The 21,805-nt window shown below is 34.8% G+C and overlaps 4 protein-coding genes and 1 long non-coding RNA gene across 17 annotated transcripts in view; 3 read left to right on the top strand and 2 right to left on the bottom strand.

Moving 5' to 3' along the window:
- The window catches only part of fyco1a (FYVE and coiled-coil domain autophagy adaptor 1a), a 29,500-nt gene extending 25,263 nt beyond the window's left edge, over nucleotides 1-4,237 (bottom strand). The window contains exons 1-3 of one of the 2 annotated variants that reach the window (XM_065285183.2): nucleotides 4,103-4,237; nucleotides 2,699-2,808; nucleotides 1,456-1,562 (exon numbers count right to left, since the gene is read on the bottom strand). In XM_065285183.2, the coding sequence (XP_065141255.1) occupies nucleotides 1,456-1,562; nucleotides 2,699-2,759 (168 nt within the window). In that variant the 5' untranslated portion in view covers nucleotides 2,760-2,808; nucleotides 4,103-4,237. The remainder of the gene's footprint in view (nucleotides 1-1,455; nucleotides 1,563-2,698; nucleotides 2,809-4,102) is intronic. The other variant, XM_065285184.2, reaches the window with a different exon arrangement.
- Nucleotides 4,238-6,106: 1,869 nt separating this feature from the next.
- Nucleotides 6,107-8,066, top strand: xcr1a.1 (chemokine (C motif) receptor 1a, duplicate 1). Of its 3 annotated transcripts, none has more exons than XM_065286628.2 (2): nucleotides 6,107-6,201; nucleotides 6,487-8,066. In XM_065286628.2, the coding sequence occupies exon 2, from the start codon at nucleotides 6,615-6,617 to the stop codon at nucleotides 7,608-7,610; it is 996 nt and encodes a 331-aa protein (XP_065142700.1). In that variant the 5' UTR covers nucleotides 6,107-6,201; nucleotides 6,487-6,614; the 3' UTR covers nucleotides 7,611-8,066. The 3 variants fall into 3 exon arrangements, with proteins under 3 accessions (XP_065142700.1, XP_065142701.1, XP_065142702.1); XM_065286629.2 differs by having other exon boundaries at nucleotides 6,116-6,201; nucleotides 6,493-8,066; XM_065286630.2 differs by having other exon boundaries at nucleotides 6,136-6,201; nucleotides 6,653-8,066.
- Nucleotides 8,067-10,934: 2,868 nt separating this feature from the next.
- On the top strand, nucleotides 10,935-14,702 carry LOC135775166 (chemokine XC receptor 1-like). The gene is made up of 2 exons (XM_065285195.2): nucleotides 10,935-11,606; nucleotides 12,834-14,702. The coding sequence occupies exon 2, from the start codon at nucleotides 12,933-12,935 to the stop codon at nucleotides 13,863-13,865; it is 933 nt and encodes a 310-aa protein (XP_065141267.1). The 5' UTR covers nucleotides 10,935-11,606; nucleotides 12,834-12,932; the 3' UTR covers nucleotides 13,866-14,702.
- Nucleotides 14,703-16,258: 1,556 nt separating this feature from the next.
- Nucleotides 16,259-18,210, top strand: LOC135731218 (uncharacterized). The gene is made up of 2 exons (XR_010526228.2): nucleotides 16,259-16,946; nucleotides 17,410-18,210. It is a non-coding gene; the product is annotated as an uncharacterized lncRNA (long non-coding RNA).
- Nucleotides 18,211-19,166: 956 nt separating this feature from the next.
- map7b (microtubule-associated protein 7b) overlaps nucleotides 19,167-21,805 on the bottom strand; it is a 44,279-nt gene continuing 41,640 nt past the window's right edge. For all 10 annotated transcript variants that reach the window (XM_065285188.1, XM_065285190.2, XM_065285185.2 and 7 more), the window contains one exon: nucleotides 19,167-20,374. The gene's annotated coding sequence lies outside the window, so the exon portion shown is untranslated. The remainder of the gene's footprint in view (nucleotides 20,375-21,805) is intronic.

Genomic DNA, 21,805 nt, shown 5'->3' with positions numbered 1-21,805 from the left:
TAAATCAAGATGTATTTTCTTGATGAGCAAAATGACCTAAGAAAATAATACTAGTTTTTAGACAAAAAATTTACAATTTAAGTGAATTTATGATTAAAACAAGCAAAAATATCTGCCAATGGGGTGAGAAAATTTTACTTGAATTAAGTGTTTAAGAAAAAAGAAATCTTATTTCACAGTTTTTTTTCTCACCCCATTGGCAGATAATTTTGCTTGTTTTAAGGACAATTTCACTTAAATTGTATATTATTTGTCTTAAACTAGACTTATTTACTTAGGTCGTTTTGCTCATCAAGAAAAAACATCTTAATTTAAGAATTTTTAGATATTTCTATTGAAAACAAGACAAAAATACTAAGTAAGAAAGTCATTTTTTGCAGTGTAAAGAGTAGTGTAAACACTTCTAATACTGTAAGTCTCCTGTCTATAGTACATGGGAACTTCAATATTGTTTGAAAGAGCATCCCAGGTTGCACCTCATGATATTGGTTGGCCTGGATACTTTGAGGACAATATGCAACATATAGTCACATATATGCAGCACAAGTTTTTGTTATTTCATATTATAGACCCTTTTACTGTTTGTACACAATGATGACGTGGCAGCGTATGCGCGCGCATTTAGGCAACGGAAGTATCGTAAGAATCAACAGTGATCCGTGTACTATAGTGGAGTGGATAAAAGACGTTAGCAGATGGCCAAAAATAAAGTTGCCAGATACATATTTACTTATATTAGTATATTATATTAGTGCAACCAAACGCAACAACGGGACATTTTGATGTTGAGAAACCGTTTTAATAAACTTTCTGAGTTGCTACCACGTTAGAACCAATGGGGAATAACACCACTTCTGTTGCCTAAATGCGCGCGCAGGCTATTTGATCACGTGAGCTGTAAAAGGGTCTATTAGACGGCTCTCTAAAATGCTAGAATCTGAATGGCCAGTCACGACATTCCAAAGTTTGTTCTTCTCAGATAACTACCGCTCAAAACTAATAACACACGGCAACCTGGATGCTGCAAATAATTTTGACAGGTACAGTTTAATACTACACAAAATTAAATATAAATATGTCTTTAAATAACATTTAACATTATATTTACAAATGATTAAACCAAATAGTGTGTTTGTGACATTTAAACGTCTTGTCTTATCTTAAAACCAAAAGTAAACTGCTTTTCTTCATGAAAGGTCTGCATTCATTAAAAAATAAAAAATAATTCAAATCATATTTAGTGCTCCTTACTTACTTACGAGGTAAATAGCCGTGTAATAAGCAGGATAATGTACAGGTTGTTATCGCCCCTTCAGAGTGATACAAGACCCTCCGCTTTCCTGACCACATTGTCAGGCTTATTTCTGCGATAACAACCTGCTGCCTAAACAATATCACTATTCTAAAATTTGGAGATTAACTAAGTATGTCTTAAACTTTGTTTGTATTTCTAACCTGAAGCAGGTACTCCAACTTATAGGAGAACTTGTGCAGGTTGGAGCTGTCATCTGTAATAGGTTCTCCATTCTCCTTGAACTCTTTTGCTATCTCTGATATAGCATCTGCAGGGAAATAAAAAGTAAAAGCCATCAAAATACATAGATTTCTATATTCTGATGCAATTTAACATGCAACCATCTTTAACTTCTCTCTGAACAGATTTTCCAGGTTTCCCGGACAGGGATTAGCTTAAGCCAGGACTAGGCCTTAGTTTAATAAGGAAATATAACTAGTTTTAACAAACATGCCTTACTAAAAACATTACTGGCGTGCATTTAGAGGCAAAACAAAGGGCACTGGTGTATTTTAAAGCTCCCGTTCTGTCTGTGATTTTGAAGCTTTGATTGTGTTTATAGTGGGCAATATAACATGTGTTCATGTTTTACGTGTAAAAAAACGCTGTATTTTTCACACAATTTACTTATCTGTATAGCGCTGTTTTCACTGTCCTCAAAACAGGCTGATGTTTTCGTTGTTATGTGAAGTCCCTCCTTCAGAAATACGTAATGAGTTCTGATTGTGTAGTTTGTTTAGTGTGCTGTGATTCGATAGCAGCTTAGCTTAGCAGAGCCGTTTGAGCCAAAGCTGGTGACTGACGTATTCATGTGGGCGGAGTTTAGTCAACGAACTGTTTTACTGACGTCATTAAAGCAGGAAATAGAGGGTTGTAGTCCAAAAAGGCCGTTCGTTGTAGGCTTTTAAAGAGGAATTCTATTGAAGAAAATATATCGCCTGGCAGTGAACTTTGAGCTTTATCATTTTACAGGTATTATTTATGCTATTATAGCAACATTACACACTATCTAGGGTTTAAAAAATGGTATCAGGAAGAACGTGACGTTTAAGATATGTCAGTGCAAGTTGTTTTCAGTTTGGACAACTGAAACCGCTTCTATGAATTTTATGTAAGGATTAAAGCATGCATCTCTCCCAATCTCAGTTTTAAAACCTTTGTACTCTGGGTACCACTATTTTAATTTCAGATTTCTGTTCCGATTTCTTTTACTCAAGTCGATTTCATGTACTTCTGAAACTGAAGCGTCACACATGGGGAAAATCTCTAAGCTCTAAATAGTAATCGCAGTACTGTTTATTCTCAGTTGAACCCTGAATACACCTGCTCTGTCTTTTTCTATTTCCTCCATGTTGGCAAATACACATCCACAGACCCACACACACACACGCACACACACAGTACCGTGCAGTTCTCTGATAATGCGTTGAAGCTGACCCTCCCCGACTGCAGGACCAGTGGCCATACTGTGACTTGCTTTCTGCCGACCAGATCAAGAGATCATCTGGGGTCTGCTGAGAGAAAAAAGCACAAACAATGATGGGCAACGGAGAAAACAATAGCTGATATGCAAAAACACCACATTGTTTTATTTTTGTAAGAAGCATTATATAAATGACAACATTAAAAGGGTTTCACAAATAGTCTGTCAGGTTGTACCGTTTCAAAAAGTATGTTAAAGGTTCTTATTAAACCAAACCCGCTTTGTAATGGAAAAAGTTTTTTACAGACTATAGAAAGCTAACAAGAAATATTTATTTTAGGAACCTTTGACTAACGTCCGTTTTAAAGTTTATTAAGGTCCTGGAAACCACCTTCACAAACATGGTGGTGGTTTTCTTTAGAAAATGTACCTAGGTAGTTTGGCCATATGGGCTTGATGTTGTAAGTAAAATAATATTCTCAATATTCAAGAACTTTTGAAACAATACCCAGTAAAACTATAAACAGCATGAAATGTGGTAGTTGCAACCCACTTCTCTAATCTGGCATACAGCTGGTATACAAAATCATTTGGTAAAAATCAAATCAAAACCTACCAACAGACATTTCTAAAAAATTATAAACTACTATTTATACTGATTATTGTACACAGTGCAGCAAAGTACTTCAGACATACTAAACATTTCTGAATGTCACTGCATTAGATGACAAACAAAAAATAAAAACACAAGACATTGACAACCACCTGTCTTAACTTCTGAGCTGTCCTTAAACAAACCCATAGTCATTTTTCCTGGACTCAGCTCACCTACAAAAAGTTGTCTAGCAAAGCAAGCACACATTACCTATGAACATCATATAGCGACCATCATACACATAGTCTGACTACTTTTGTTTTAAATATATATATATTTAGTAAGTTAGCCTGTGCTTTGTAAACTTACTTGTTATATTTGGCACATGTTGAATTTGATCATATAATGCAATGACATTTTAACTTCAAGTTTTGATTCAGTTTTATGTGTTGCTAGTGTACACAAAGTTTCTGGGCCTCAGTGTATACAGATTCATGTCTATTCATACCAAACAAAGCAAGATAACAAAGTCATCTCACAAGAAGTCCTCAGAGATGTAACAGATACAATACATCTGAGACATAATAACATATAAATGTATAATAACACCCAATTACTGTATAGGCATTACAATAAACAAACCGCTTTAAAATAACACACAAACGAGACGTAACAAACATAACAAACACAACTTGAACTCGCGTAAAAGTTCAGCCATCAAAACATCAACAATCTGTCAGGGAGAATGTCACGCTATCTTTTTTCTGAATAAAAATCGTTTAAAACTTACGTCGACACGCATTTATAATCTCTTTACGTTTGTGAAATTATTATTTATGTCTTCAAGATAATAAAACATAACTTGGCAATCGTAAAAATATCCAGTATACTTGAGGTTTACATTGTTGCACAACCGTGCTAGTTTACCATCGGTGATTGACAGTCACAGCTGCCAACCACAGAAGGCGGAACAACAGGCGAAGTCGTTAATTATTGGACTGCGTGAGGTAGCCCCGCCCACGAGTTGGTTGAGAGAACAAGCGAAGTATGCGTAATGTAGTTCGCATATGCAGGGTGCATACGTCATCAAGCCTGGTTTATTTAAGTTAACTAAGCATTACATTTGCAAGTCATAAGTATATTACAACAATTAACTACTAACTAAGAATAACAGTCAACTTATAATTGTTAATATTCTGAAATAAGACAGTCTTGATGACGTATGCAGCCTGCAAATGCGATCTTCGGATGCTGAAGCCTTCGGATAATGTTACTCGTGCCAGCTGGAAGTAGGCTTCTTGCGTGACTTTTATAGAAATTGGGTTAGATATTGTACTGTTTACATAATAATAAACAAATGTATTTATTTTGATATTATTATATAAATAAAATGTATATAAAATAGTATACTGGGTGGAACGTAGCTGGAGACATATTCAGAATACCCAATTTAATTTATGTGACCCTATTTGTGAAATCCAGGCTTAAAGTCTTAAATCTAATGATTAGTTTAGGAGCATCAAACCTTTTTATTTTTTCCAAAAATACTTAATTACTTAATGATTTGAATCTTTGACATGATCTTAATCGATATTAAATATATCAAAATTATATTTTTATATTGTGTAGGGTGATTTTATGTATAAAAAAATGCAGTTTTTACAGGCAGGGTCACAAATGTATAAAATTTGAATAGCAATTGGTAATACATGGATGACCTTTCTGTGTGAAGTTTGTCTTCTTTCTTTGTGCATGTGTGTGAGTGTCCTACCTGTGGTCAGAGATGCTGGCCTGCTGAAAAAAACAGCATGGACCAGCATGGGAATCATTTTTACATGTGGTTAAAGTATACAAACATTGTGGGTAATGGTGCACACTAATAGGCATATGCAAGCAAAATGAAAACACAAAAGAACACGACTAACTGCAATAACATACTTTTATGTACATTTACATGTTTACTTTAATAATTAGATTAGATGGGTTTGCACAATGCATGGAGCACAGCAAGTCCATTCTTGTTACACAACTAATAAACAAACTATCTGACGAATTCAAGCAGATTGGCAGAGTTTAAAACATTTAATTGTAAAGCTGGCCTTTCTGAAAGTGGAGATTCTTCTCTCTCCTCCACGGGCCTCTCTACTGGCCTTCCTACATTGTCTTTGGTCGATTTGAACCAATGTTTAGTTTCAACAAAAATAAATGTATACAATTAAAGCTTAAAATTGACCTACACGCACATGTCGGAATGTTTAACGTGGGGCTATAAACTGATCTGCTCCAAATGATGTCGTAATCATGCCAGGGGACACGATTGAGGGTAATGTAAACCGAAAGACTGATAGCACTATTTTTAATTAAACTACTATTTTATCTGTTGTTACAATAAAAAATTCTAATTGTTTAAAAAAAAATTACTTTTGAAAATTATCTTGCAACCCATACCCCCCCCTCAAATTTATTGCGACCCCTGGGGTCCAAAGCAACTTACAAATGGGGAAAACAATAAGCAATTAGAGCAACACAAGAACAGCAATACATAAGTGCACTAGAACTAGTCTCATCAAGTTTAACACAGTAGACATAACCAAGTAAGTAGTAATTTTTTTTAGTCTGATATATCAATGTAACCCTTGTATTCAGGTGTTGTGTTTATTCAAGAACAAAAAAACAAACGCACACACTTTTACTAGTTTAGGTTTCAATTCTGTGTTAACCAACTTCCTTTTCTTTGTGAACCCATGTGTATATATATATACAGGTAGATTCACAGAACTCCTTTTATAGTCAGCTTGACGACTGATGATTACAAATATATACTATATAGGCTGCTAAACAGACAGCGTACTGTATGGTATGACTGCACAAAGAACAACAAGTATCCAGGTAAGAAGAAATGTTTAGTCAGGTCATTTTAGTGTATACTGTAATAATTATATTAAATCAACATATATTTTTATGTTAAACAATTTCAATTTGTTTTATGAGTTATGTCAACGTATCAAAACTTAAAATACTTCATGCTGCATTTTTTTACAGTTTAAGTTTGATTAATTTGAAAATACAATTAATTTTTACTTTCTTGACTAGTCATGAGTTGTTATATATTTTATTAAAAAAAATAAGTTTAAATAATTTAAGCTTAATTAACTTAATTTTACTTTTTTTAAGTTACAGCAACTCAAATGATAGGAAATGTATGAGTTGGTCCTCATTGATCATCTACAAAGAGCACAGGAGTTCTGAGCCGCTCAAGGTCTCTGTCATTCTCTGCTTACTCCGAAAAACTGCTGTACATTATGACTGAAAGTAATGATGCTGAAACTTTTGACTATAGCACTGATTACGTTGATGAGGTGTGCCATAAAGAAGATATACTGAAGGTGGTATCCTATCTCGTACCAATTTTCTTCATGTTAGTGGTTGTACTAAGTTGCATCGGTAACATCATGGTTCTTATCATCCTGCTCCTTTACGAGAACATGAAATCCCTCACCAACATCTTCATCCTCAATCTCGCTCTGTCAGATCTGCTCTTCACTTTTGGACTTCCATTTTGGGCCTCTTACTACATGTGGGGTTGGACATTTGGAGATTTTGGCTGCAAAGCGGTGAAGTTTTTGTTTTACGCTGGATTTTATAGCAGTGTGCTTTTCTTAACCCTTATGACCATTCAGCGTTACATGGCTGTTGTTCATCCTCTCTCAGATTGGGAGAGATGCAGAGGGTTTTCAGTCGCACCTTTCATCGTATGGATCCTGAGTGCTGGAGCTGCTCTGCTTGGGTCGTATCGTAGCAAAGTTATACCAGAAGAAAACAACATATACTGTGAATATGACAGTGTTCCAATGAAACTTCTCATTACTTATCTTCAAAATGGTTTTTTTGTCTGTGCATTTATAATCATGGGTTTTTGCTATGCAAGAATGCTTCAAACCATAACAAAGACACGCACAAATAAGAGACACAAGACCATTCGACTAATACTTTGCATTTCTTTAGTGTTTTTTATTGGTTGGGCTCCATATAACATTGTTATGTTTGTGAGATCTTTCACTGATCTTAATCTAATCACAGACTGTCCGATAAGCAAAAATATTGACTATGCATTTTATGTTTCCAGACTTTTAGCTTTTTCACACTGTTGCCTGAATCCTGTGTTTTACGTGTTTGTTGGTGTAAAGTTCAGGAATTATTTAAAAATGATTCTGCAGAAAATTTTCCAGCCAAAAAAAAACTCGGATTCAAGTTCAGGCAGAACCACAAAGAATCATTCAATGGGTTCAATGTATTAACACAAAACTCAAGCACTGCTACACACTGCGATGAATCTTCTGTGAGTTGTAAAATATACAGCACAAATCAACATTCTGAGTAAACATCAGATATTTTCTTACCATGCTATTGTTGCATTTTATATGATTGTGATTTTGATGGAGTATTTGAGTAAACGTTGAGCTTGCATAGCAGATTTTGGCCCAATAACAAGAATCCTTAAATTTACAATTAAAAGTAAAAAAAAAAAGAAGTGACTTTTTGAGGACTTTGACTTCCCCATGATCGACTTTACTTTCGGGTTGTGACGTATTTCTCAGTGAAACAGAAGAGGAGTTTTGAGTTTAACTATACTAGCCTGCAACCGACTAGTGATGGTTGTGCTGTGTTGCCTTTTTATCCCAAATGAAGTGGCTAATATGTAATATTTGTAAGATATGCAAACGTTTTAGCACCCATGTGTTGTGCTTGTTATTGTATAAAAATAAAATAAAAATAATTAAATTGATATAATCTTTTCACATTTATTTTAATAATGGCACTGTATAACATATTAAGGTTATGAGCAGAGTTTATATAAAAACTATGCATTCGTGGAACTAGAAATGTCAGGACAAACCTCAAATGCACGTGATTGCTGTTGTCAGAGAGTCTGGCCAATAAAAATAAAGTGTCACATCATCAAAGCTTTCGGTTTGAGGGCAACTTCAGCGCCTGAACTAGCTAGCTGGTCCCATTTTGCTCTCGTGCTCCTTTGATGGCACATGTGATCGTGAGGTGGCTGCAATGCCAAAAATGAAAAAAAGAAAGAAAGGCGGACAAATTGTCAACCCAACATGCATTGCATTCGTCAGGCGGCTGTCGGTTCTTTCGGCTCCACATCAAGTCGAATGCACCTAATATCATGCGAGGGAAATAGTAGACATGGCTTAAGTTTTCCTATCCCCTTCTGACATCACAAGGGGAGCCAAATTTCAATGACTTTTTCAGATGCTTGCAGAGAATGGTTTACCAAAGCTAAGTTACTAGCAGTTGATAGATGCACTGGGGACCCAATTATAGCGCTTAAACATGCACTGTAAAACCTAAAAGTTAACTCAACTCAAACCATTTAATTAAACCGGGTGCATTAGTTTTAAAACACATACATTTGAGTACTGTGAACTTAAACAAATTGAGTCATATGCAGTTATGCACTTATATTTAATTTCACACTACTTAAATATAAGTGCATAATGCACATGACTCAAGTTCACAGTACTTAAATTTATGTGTTTTAAAACTTAAATGGTCTAATGCAACCGGTTTACTTACAGTAAATGGTTTGAGTTAAGTTAACTGTTAGGTTTTACAGTGTGGAGAAAGTCAGATTTTCATGATATGTCCCCTTTAAATTTATTTGTTAAGTTAAAGTAACATAAAACATATGTTTACAGTATAGGTGTGGATTGTAATTTAATGTAAAAAGGAAGTGCACATTTCCATTGCAACATACTGTAACCTTTTATGTCCAGAATGGTTTCCAGCACCTTGCTACGCAGAGGACATTCATACTCAATTACTTTCATATCCGTACTGCTTAATTCTCACATGTTTTTATTTAATAAACCTTTTTGTTTCATTGGCTAATATATGCAAGATGCACTTTTAAAAGTAAAGGTGTTACCCATTGCCATAACAAAAACATCCGAAAAAACCTTTAACATCCGAAGAACCTTTCTGTTTGAATAAAGACTCTTTAGACTAAAAGATGGTCTAAAACATGGTCCAAAAGCTTTTACTGGGGCAGTGCCCTTTAAAACGGAATGTACAATTTTGGTATCGGTTTATATTAACCTTTGGGGTACTAATATGGATTTCTTGGGTACAAATGTGTACTTTTTCTAAAGGGTACTGCCCCAGTGACAGCCTATGTACCTTTTTAGAGAATGGAAAGAAATGCTTTATGTGGAAACCAAAATTAATTCTTCATTGTGAGGAATCTTTTGTAGTGTCCTTTTTTAAAAGTGTTTAATAATGTATACTATAATCTTGATTTACGGTAAAATAGTTTGGTTGTCAAATGTGACCCTGGACCACAAAACCATTCAAAGGGTAAATTTTTGTTGAAAAGAAAAGCTTTCCATTGATATATGGTTTGTTATGATAGGACGATATCTGGTCGAGATCTGGGGGTGCAACAAAATCTAAAAATTGAGAAAAACGCCTATAAAGTTGTCCAAATGAAGTCCTTTGCAACACATATTACTAATGAAAAATACATTTTTATTAGAGCCCGACCGATAAAGGATTTTGACGGCCGATACTGATACAAATGTTTGTTGGTTTTAAAATCCGTTATTCCGGTATATCGGCCGATATTTTTTCCAGAAAAGCGCAATAAAACATTAACAGATTTCCCTAACATTAGTTATTTGTAGTTATTTATGAGTTTTAACTTAAATAATATGATAACGCATTTTAAAAAGAAACTTGTTTCTTTTATTGTCACAACAGAACAGAGGAACATCAAAATATATTAAAGTTCTGATAAATCAAATGTATAAAAATACAAACTTCAGATATGAAACGTAAAGGCCTTTGAACAAAAACACAAAAACAACAACAACCAAATCAAAGTTACCAGTTTTAAAAGACTTGGTTCATAAATATAACTTTGAATAGGACTGGAGACAAATTCTGTTAAGTTCTGATAAATAACAACAACAGCTAAATATAAATTCCTGATCACTTGACTCAGACAGTGGCTAGACGGCTAAATCTGGACCCCACCAGCAGCTACTGGTTCAGAGCGCTCTGTCAAAAAAACCAACAGTGAGGAAATCTAATGAAGGCTGTTTCGTCCGTATTTTTTTATTGTTCATTTATCGGCCATTATGAATGCCGATTCTGATAGTTTGGAAAATGCCTAATATCGGCCTGCCGATATATCGGTCGGGCTCTTATTTTATATATATTTACGGTAGGGAATTGACAAATTGTCCAGGGCAACAAATATGCTCCACTATGAACTGAATCTCCTTTATTTTTTATAAATGACCATCTGCGGTTCGAGTCACACGGTTATATGCTGAACTTCCTCTGATGTACAGTAAATTATGTAAAACCACTGTGGGAATAAAACACTTAAAAGTGAGTGTTAAAGTGTAGGATAAATCGCACGTGACCAAGAGTTCATGCAAATCAAGCAGAAATGTTTCTCACGAAGCATATAGACAAAGCATTATATACAGTAGCTGTGCATTATTGCTTTTTCTCACCAAAAACACCCACTTATACAGGAAAGGAGTGTCACACTGACAAAAAAAATAAAGCAAGCAACCACAGTTGTGACGTGTAAAGTAGGTAAATTTGAAAAGAGCAAAACCACACAAGTGTCTGCAAAGGTTATACAGACAACAGAAAATAATATGAGAAAATGGGTGCCAAAAACTTGGAATTAAAAAATGAAACAAAATCTAATTTGTAAGTGAAATACATTAAAGCAATAACCACAGCCAAATCAAGTTACAAACAAAAGGACTGTGACTCACAGTATTAAATCATTCGTTATCTTGAGGAAATTGAGGTCAGTGAGATCACCGGTGGTCTTTTATTCAGCAGAAAGCATTTTCACAATCTACATTCTTAAAGTTTGAAAACTTAAAAGTTTTAATTTGCTCTCTGCTTGATCTTATTGCTGTATAGGAAAACAGAAAACTTTGTTGCATACAAAAAAATGTTAAAGTATAAGAAGAACAGCTGTTCATATCATAGAGATCACAAAGCCACTTGAGTTTCCTTTGTGCGTGTGAAACGAAAAGATGTAGATAATGAGGTTACAGGCAAAGGATGCAGTTCAGCTACTTTCCATCATAGACATCACACAACAGACCATTAGCTTAAAGCTACATTATTTAAATGTAACTTGATCTATAATCTACAGGTGACCGGACAATGCAGACTAAATGCAGAGTATTCATCACTGTGGATTCGGTATAAATGCATAAACATTATGCAGATGGGGAATAATACAGGTAAGAGAAACTGGTTAGATTTTCATTAATTGATTAGATGCAAGTATTTTTCAACTTTTCTCATTTAAAGGAAACAACATCGCTGACAACTTTTTTTAATGTATTTATGACAACTGATATGAACAGCGTTATAGGGATGACTTGATGCATTTTTGGTTGGATGAATTGGTAGTAACTTGGTTTTGCAAGTCAATTCAACCAACTATTTTAAGTTTTGATTTGCATTAAGTTGACATAACTTATAAAAACAATTAAAATGGTTCAACTTAATTTGTTAAGTTGACGTAACATAAAATTATATTATTTATTTGAAGTACATTTTTACAGTGACAACAAGAATTCTGTTAAGAACAAAATGTTTGATGTTTGTTCAAGTATTGATTCAAATATACAAGTTAAAGGATTATTTCACTTTCATAAACATCTAGGATGACATGGGGTGAGTAAATTATCAAAAAATGTCTTCGTTCACTTGAGAAGAAATTAAGTTTTTTGAGGAAAACATTCCAGGATTTTTCTCCATATAGTGGACCTCAGAAGTTTACAGTTTAAATGCAGCTTTAAAAAGATCCCAACCGAAGCATAAGGGTCTTATCTGGCAAAATTATTGTCATTTTCGCCATAAAAAAGATGTTTTTTAAAACACAACTTCTCGTAATGCACTAGCCATGTGAGGCGCCAGCGCGACCTTACGTATTACGTAATCACGTCCGTAAAACTACCGCTCCAGTGTTTACAAGTGTGAAGAAAGAGGATCATTCAGACGTTGTTGTATTTGTAATGATACAAATTAATGTCTTTGTGTCAGTTTATTGTTCAAAATGGACCGCAAGTGTGCGTTTCACATATGTAACGCATTACATTTCGACGTGATCACGTAATACGTAAGGTCGCACACTGGTGCGTCACACGAGATGTTGTGGTTTAAAAGCACATATTTTTAATTTTTTTGATGAAAATGACGAATGTTTCACTAGAAGATGCTTATATCTTGGTTGGGATCGTTTAGAGCCCTTCAAAGCTGCATTGAGACTGTAAACTGTTGAGGTCCACTAAAGTCCACATGGAGATAAATCCTGAAATGTTTTCCTCAAAAAACGTCACTTCTTTCTAACACAGAAAGACATAAACATCTTGGATGACATTGGAGTGAGTAAATTATCAAGCTTTTTTTATGAAAGTGGAATATTCCTTTAACTGATTGTCTATTTTTTTCTTTATGAATAGGCAGTGATTATATTAACGTCTTCAAAACGTCATCTACAAACAATACTGAACTCAACCTAGAGAAATCTGAGCTCATCTGAGCGAGGTTGTTTGTGCAACATGACTGATGAAAATCCAATGTATGACTATAACACTGATTATGAAGATGAGATGTGCAGTAAAGAAGAGGTGGTGAAGGTCGGATCAGTTCTTATACCGATTTTTTTCACGCTAGTGGTTGTGCTGAGCTGCTTTGGTAACATCTTGGTTCTCATAATCCTTGCGATGTATGAGAAATTAAGAAAGTCGGCTAACATCCTCATCTTTAATCTCGCGCTGTCAAACCTCCTCTTCACTTTTGGACTTCCATTTTGGGCCTCCTACTACATCCGAGGTTGGACATTGGAAGATGTCGGCTGCAAAGCGGTGAAGTTTTTGTTCTACGTTGGATTTTATAGCAGTGTGTTTTTCTTAACTCTTATGACCGTTCAGCGTTACATGGCTGTTGTTCATCCTCTCTCTGATTGGAAGAGATGCAGGGGGTTTTCAGTCACCCCCATCATCGTATGGATCCTCAGTGGTGGAGCGGCCCTGCTCGGGTCACATCGTAGCAAAGTTATACAAGAGCAAAACAACAAATATTGCGAATATGACAGCGTTCAAGTGAAACTGCTCATTATTTATCTTCAAAATGCTTTTTTCTTCTGTGCATTTCTCATAATGGGTTCTTGTTATTTGAGAATACAACAAACGATGATAAAACCTCAGACCAAAACGAAACACAAGACCGTTCGACTAATATTTTGTATTTCGCTGGTGTTTTTTATTGGTTGGGCTCCATATAACATTGTTATGTTTCTGAGATCTTTAACAGAACTTGGTGTATACCCATTCACAGACTGTAACGTAAGCATTATTCTTGACTATACATTTTATGCTTGCAGATTGTTAGCGTTTTCGCACTGTTGCCTGAACCCGGCTTTTTATATTTTTGGAGATGGAACGTTTCAGAAACATTCAAGGGCAATTCTGAAGAGTATTTTTCGTAAATAGATAAATAATGTGCTCAAATTCACGAGAGCCTTGAATGGAAAAATTAAAGGAGTGAAATTTTGTGCCTCAGTGGACTTTGGTGCTACACATTTAAATATATTTAAACATACACATAAGCTAATACATATGCAATATAATATAATATATCTTACATAGTACCTTCATACTTTGGGTTAATATATTCTTAGTTAGATTTTCTTACAACTTGATATGAGGTTATGCTCTTAAGAATTTGTTTAAAACCTTAAGCTAAATCAATAAGAATAGTTGCAATGTCTGGATGTTTTTGTATGTCTATTTATATACAGTTAAGAAAAGGATAGGGCCAAGCACAGACACCTGTGGTACACCATAATTAGTTGATGTGACTTTGACACATCACCCCTGCAATATGCCCAGAAAGGATAAGCAATGAGGCAGAAATCAAACAAGCAATCGATCATTACTGTAAAATAAACCACATCAACTGTAGATGGAATATGTTTGTGTGCATGTGTACTTATTTTGACATCTTTTATGTGACAAAAAGTCTTTCTGTGTGGTCTTTGTGGACGGATGCATGACATCTTTGACCTACATATAAACAGGAAAACAGATGTTAGATAATAATTTGCTTCTCAAGCAAAATTATGTTCTTAGATGTGATCGGTTAAGTGCAGAAATATCATTCAATGATTTAAAGTGTGAAATAAATCTCCAAATGTTTGTTGTGTTTTAGCCACTGTACAATTTTAACAAACAAACTTTAACAAGCTTTTGATAACATTGAACAAATTTAAAATATACAATAAATAAAATAATTATTTTGAGTATCGCAAAACAGTGAAATTCCATTGACTGGCAACTACCTTAAAATGTGTTAGTTAGGAAAGCCGCAGCTGTGGTCATAGTGAAAGTGACACTTTCGTTTCATATTAACTGGTATGTGCGTAAAGAAATGAGGAACGGCTGGGGTTTGAGGGCCGTAACCTTACGTTAATAATACAAATAACCCAAGCATCACCTAACTAGTGGATGACCTCTCTTTAAGATCAAACCTTTGATTTCAACAGACAACATCTGGTTGTGCTCAGCTGCATCAGCGGTTAAGAAACTTGGCCCACATTCAAAACTTTCACTCACTGCCATGCCCACTTTATAAGAGACTCATAGCAGATGATACAGTATGTACCTATACTGTATATATTACAACATTAGGGTCCCATATAAGGGTTTAGCGTTTGATTTTTATATTCATTAAATATTTTTTGTTGTTTTTTCTGTAGCACAACATTTAGCACTCTTTTAATGTCAATACGCATGTTAATAATATTACTTATATAGGGTCAGGCAATCGTATTTCTTTCCAAACACAATTTTTATTGCTTTTATCATCTGTACATGCAATATAGATTCATTTGCTTGAGAAAGACTTCAGGTTTTTGCAGTCATCCTCAGTGCTGTTGACTTTTCAGTGCCTAATGTCTTATATGTTGTGCTTGTTCTAAACCTTTACTTGATTTTCCAACACATATTCGAATTTTGTGTTACTATTAATAAACTTTACTATTCTGCATGGTGTCTCATTACAATCTTTACTGTACAAACAGCATCGACTACAACTGAGATGGTCTCATGATCAATCTGTTTTCTATAGACCCTTTTACAGTTGGTAAACATTGTGACGTATTTGTGTGGGCGGGGCTTAGCTGGAGGCAGAAAGAGCCGCAGAGGCTATGTTGACAAGCTTAAACGAGCATGTTTTAGGAGGGATTTATTAAACATGGATGCAGAATTAGTTTCGGATCTGTCCGAATATGTACAGTCACTGATTCTGCGGGACCGTGACAGGTATTTTTGTAAATTAACTCTTGCGATTTTAATCAGGTTTTAGATATTTCATAGACAACATATGAATTACTTTCAGGTGGATTTGGGTAATTTTGTCTAGGCTTACTGTCTTATGTAACCTATCACTGGGCTAACTATGATTAGCAATGTGGATTATTTTAAGAGACTATTCAAACGATGGCATACACATCTATCGCTGTATGTTTGTTTAACATTTAAGCTAAACAATAGCGCGGTTGGCGACTTTTCACCAATAAAACAGAAACTTGCTGATTTGTACTAGATAAAACCAACACAACAGTACATATGCATAGATTATTTTACCTGATATGAAGTGTGCACTGCAAACACGAGTATTATTTATGATCGTCTCCGTCTAGTCTGTGCGCCGTATTGCATTCAACCACAATTGTCTTCTTGATTTCTGTGAAGAAATGTCTGCCGGGATCCGATAAAACTTTATTTTTGAACCAAAAGTGCTGTTCCTTCTAATCTGGCAGCCAAAAACACAACAAGATGACATTTTAAAGTCAAAAACTCAAACTTTTAGCGCGCCGGCTATAGACGGGTTGCACGGCGACGTCACTAACTGGTTGCGCGCGCAACCGAGGGGCAGAAAGAAGAGACGTGCATTGTGTTGTATGCTAGTAGCGGTGTCTGTAAGTCAAAATGCCAAGGAATTTTTGCGTGGAAAATAGTACCAACAGAGTCAGTGCTGGGTGCCTGATGTTAACATACCAGTAGATGCGACTATTACGTTACTAGCATTATAATTATAAAATTATAATTCATACATGTATCACAGTAACACTGCAAAAATAAAGACAGAAAAACAGATACAACTAAAATCAAGTCTTATTTATGTACAAACATTAAAGAACGCTTCAATAATTAAGGTTGTTGCAGTAGCAGATCAGCTCACCAATCGGTCTTTCTGCCCCTTGGTTGCGCGCGCACCCTGCAATGTTTGTAAACTTGCAACCCCTCTATTCACCTTATTTTTCACGACAACAAGGGCGGCGCCATTTCGCTCATTTTGTCAACGTTCTTCCGGCCGCATAGACGATGAGCAGCTGAGGCAGTGACTGAAGGCGACGTGTTAAGCTTAAAAAGCTCACTCGAGCGCCTTTATGTTTCTTTCTTACCAATTTTAAGCCAACTGAGGAACACCCTTATCCCAATTAATGGTTCGACTACGATGTTCCGGTAACTTTAAACCACGCCGGGTGTTGAAAAGGTGGCCAGTTTCAGGTAAGCTATCTTAGCTAACTTTGTGCTCGTTCGCCTAAAGTTAGATTTGTGAAGTCCGTTCTACAAATACACTTAAGATCAGTAACGTTAGTTTATAAAATGCAACTATTTGAATGGTTTTAATTGTCCACCTATATTTTTATATTTACGATATACAACGAGATATTATAGTACATTGCATTCTTACAGTAGCCCACGTGATTCCTACAAGTTACTGAGATTTCAGATGCTAGAATGTCAGTTCATTTCTCATTCAGATATTGATGATAATGACCTATTAAACAACGTATTATTTAACACTGAAGTTAAAGGTTGTGTGTATAATGTTTTTGTCTCTTTTTAATGCATCTCTCTTACACACTGTTCTGTTTAAGTATGGGTGCCATTTATATATTAATTCTCATGATGCAAGTTTATTTTAAATACTAACATAAAACTGTTTATGGTTATATTGTTTTCACAGATGCATTGATGTTTAGTGATGCAGTGGACAACTGTGAGGATGATACAATCAACATGTTCCTAAACTGTGATGCAGAAACACAATGGGAGCATCTATCCGTCTCTGACCACAACTACACTTTAAAATCACAACTCAACCTGAAGCAACCTACATCTGATATGGGAAAACACTGGTGCGGTTTCCCGGACAGGGCTTATCCTGGTCCCAGGCTAAAATGCATATTTGAGCTACAATAATTTAAAAACACCTTTTACTGACATACCTCAACATATATGAGTGCCATTGTTTTGTCACAAGATGCGCACCAGTCTTGTTTTTTTGTAGGGTTTGTTTGTAAAAACTAAAATGTCCTAATATAATTAAGGCCTAGTCCTGTAAACCCTGTCCGAGAAACTGCTTCAATGTGTTGAGCTGGCACAAATGTACATATCTCTACTGAGAAACAACCATCTTTGTCAGCTTTAAACAGGGTTGATATTGCATCCATTACACAGTCGCCAAGCACTTTACCAGTACATACACCAACAGCTTCCAGATATACGCTTGGGATCAGCTCCTGATGACTCCGATAAAGCTGTGTCTTAATTTATTGCAGGGTGGTCTTGCTTTACCTGTTGTAAAGTTACATTAAACCTTCATATGTGATCAGATGTCATGCAGTGATATTAAACATTTACAGTGTGATCAGATGTTGTGCATTTTAATTAAACCTTTACAATGTGATCAGATGTTGTGCAATTATATTAAACCTTTACAATGTGATCAGATGTTGTGCATTTATATTAAACCTTTACAATGTGATCAGATGTTGTGCATTTATATTAAATCTTTACAATGTGATCAGCTGTTACCTGTCATGCAGCTATAAACATTTACTATGTGATCAGATGTAACCTGCCATGCAGTTATATAAACCTTTACAGTGTGATCAGTTATTATCTGTAAGGAATTTCTTAAACCATATGTGAGCTTTGTAGATTCCACTTAAAAGGATTTAAGTCTCCTGATTTGAAGGAATAAGTGTTGGCAAGTTTGCAAATGAATTCTATCATGGTACCACATAAAAACGAAATAGTTATTGGACTGGCTAAGGTGCACATTTGCTATAAAAAAGACGAAATCACTGTGTAAATATTGGTAGACATACTTTTAATAATTTTCAATGCTGCTCCATCAACTCCTGAAAGGACGAGGTAATTAAATATGCCAGGTTACTTGCCGCGGCCGCTTCATATCGTCTAACCACGAGACGATTGATGGGACAAACTATCCGAGCGTCGTATGACGTTTTAACCGTGCTCCTAATTTAAAACATTTACAGCAGTAGCGATATTTGTCATTTCACTAAAGTTATAGTGAACTACAAACAATCTTCTAACCACCAAACTAACCACCGAATGCACTGTGCCATATTAGCAGCGGAAGTCGGTTGACAAAATGCGGAAGAGCGAAGAATTAAAAAGGGGCGTGGCGGAATAAGGTGAATAAGTTCCTACTTATTTTTTGCCTCCAGCTAGAGCGGTGACGTCACAGTGACGTGGGCTGTAAAAGGGTCTATAGGATACTTGGTATTTATAATCCCTACGATATCTCTTTAAATCTTCACACGCCTCATTAGATGGAATCACATGACGCAGCAGCATTGACAGGGCTATACAGACAGCATTTGAAACAAATTAGCTCTTAAACTGATAAACGCAACTGAATCCTTAAAACTTTATCTGATAAGGCAAAGAAATAAGATACAGGTAGCAGCATTTTAAATTTAAAGACATTTTACTTTAGTTTTTGTTTATTATTTATTATAAATATAATGATTTTATTGATTTTAAATGATTGCATTAGCTTACGTGGATTCAGATAAAGTGGACATGATACACTGATGATGTCACAAGGTCCTCTGAGATGGGTATCTGTATTTACTGTATGTTGAATAAACAACACATCTAGCAAAAAGTGAATCTCATGAAAACCATGTCAATATCACATCACCCCTAAACTTAAGAAATTAAGTTATTTTATATATTAAAAATAAAAATAAACCTGCATAACAGACATGACTTTTTTTGCATTTCCATGACAATTTGATTTACTCGTCAAATTCTCATTATTGTAACACATCGGAATGGTTTACTTTCGAGTTTCAATAACAAGTTAGCATTATTTTAATGGTTAATACATAAACACTTTTAAATAATATAAACAATTTAAATTAATTTTCTGCATCGCAGTGCTTTAGCATTACCATAAGAAGAATCAGATTGTCAGGAAAATGATGTCACAAATACTGCAGGTTTTAACACAAACTTCATTTTTGTATGCAAAGTATCATTTCAGATTTTGTTTTCTTTTGGGGTGAAATATGACCAGGATATGATCTAGAAAGCCTTCATGAGAGTCACGCAACTATACAAAGCCTCTGCCCAGATTGCAAAGGAAGTGAAAGGTCTTTGCAGCCGAAACAAAAACCTCGATCTGTTCGAGCTTTACAAATAGGAAAGAAAATATTTTCTCTTCATTCTTTAACAATAATTACAAAACTAAGCAGAAGTCAGCCACTTAATCTCTGGCGAAATGAGAGGAAAACTAGAAGATTTTGCTCTCAAAAATCTATGTACATACAACCAAGCATTATTCTCCTGCCACGTTCTTTACGTTTCACACTTCACAGGAGTCTTCAAGTATTAGATGAGGGACTTCAGTCAGCACAACAGTGGTCCCCTCTTTGACAGTATTGGTTTAATCCACGTCTGGATTTAGGGGAAAGAGTCGTTTAGAAACAGCAGAGGTCAGGACATCTGTCCCGACTGTGAGAAGATGTTCACAGGGTTGACTTCTCTTTGTAATGTTAAGTGTCTGCATATCGGATGCAGGGAAGTGTTGTGAAGGGAATCTCTCTGACATTTCCTAACTTTCTCTTTCCTGTGTTGTGTTTTGCACATCCAGCATTATTAAATGTTGACATCTGCAAAAGAAGTAGAAATCACAAAGTGCAAACAGTGTGTTAAAATAAGTTTAAACTTTGTGACACATTTTTAAGGAACAGTGCTTCCGATGATGTCACTGACCACATCATACATCCGTTTTCACTATTAACCAAACCCAACACAATATTAAATGTCATCACACCTACAGATCAGATCTACCACACCATAATCATCCAGGTTTAAACAATATATCTGTACTGTGGAGACTTGTAACTACACCCCTCATAAGATTTTTGTTTTTTCCACTCCATCTTAATGCACTAGCTGTAACTATAAGTAATCTATTTATTATGTATCCTCTATGTCTTTGCAAAGCATAGCTCGGTTTTTATGGCACTGATACTGCTGCTGGGCTGATTAATAAACATGTTAGCGCCCCCTTGTGTCATAATATACAAACCAACTTTTTGCTTCTACATTTCTATTTGATACACAACAATGCAGGTTAATTTACATTAGTTGAGAAACAACTTAAATTTCCAAAAAAATTCCAAACCTGATAGCTCAACTTATAAATAATTATTATACTAATAATATTGTGTGAATTTGGTAAGGAGACAATTCTGAACACTGACTGACTGATTATATATTAGATCAACAACTGTTTTTTGTTTATTTTCTAACTAATTAAAGTTATGGATTGTAGCTTTTACAAATTACACTGCAAAAAATGACTTTCTTTCTTAGTATATTTGTCTTGTTTTCAGTAGAAAAAAAAAAAAAAAAATCTTAAATCAATATGTATTTTCTTAATGAGCAAAATGACCTGAGAAAATAAGTCTAGTTATTAGACAAAAAAATTATACATTTTAAATTAATTGTGTGCTTTAAACATTGCAAAAAATGAATTTCAAGAAAAAAAATCTTAGTATTTTTGTCTTGTTTTCAGTAAAAATATCAAAAAAATTCTTAAATTAAAATGCTTTTTCTTGATGAGCAAAACGACCCAAGAAAAAAAACTAGTTTTTTGAGCAAAAATATCAAATGTAAGTGATTTTGTGCATAAAACGAGCAAAAAAATCTGCCAATATTGTAAGCAAATTTTTCTTGAGATTTTTTTGCTTGTTTTATGCACAAAATCACTTTAATTTTTTATTTTTTGTCAATAAACTAGACTTATTTTCTTAGGGCATTTTGCTCATTGAGAAAAAGCATCTTAATTTAAGAATTTTTAGATTTTTTTACTGAAAACAAGACAAAAATACTAAGAATTTTTTCTTGAAAATCTGACTTTCTTACTTAGTATTTTTGTCTTGTTTTCAGTAGAAATATCTAAAAAATCTTAAATGAAGATGCTTTTTCTTGATGAGCAAAACGACCCAAGAAAATAAATCTAGTTTTTTGACCAAAAATATCAAATGTTAGTGATTTTGTGCATAAAACGAGCAAAAAAGTCTGCCAATATTGTA

Source organism: Paramisgurnus dabryanus, chromosome 21, assembly GCF_030506205.2.
Source record: "Paramisgurnus dabryanus chromosome 21, PD_genome_1.1, whole genome shotgun sequence".
NCBI classification, from domain to species: domain Eukaryota; kingdom Metazoa; phylum Chordata; class Actinopteri; order Cypriniformes; family Cobitidae; genus Paramisgurnus; species Paramisgurnus dabryanus.
This window is presented reverse-complemented; position numbering and strand designations above follow the sequence as displayed.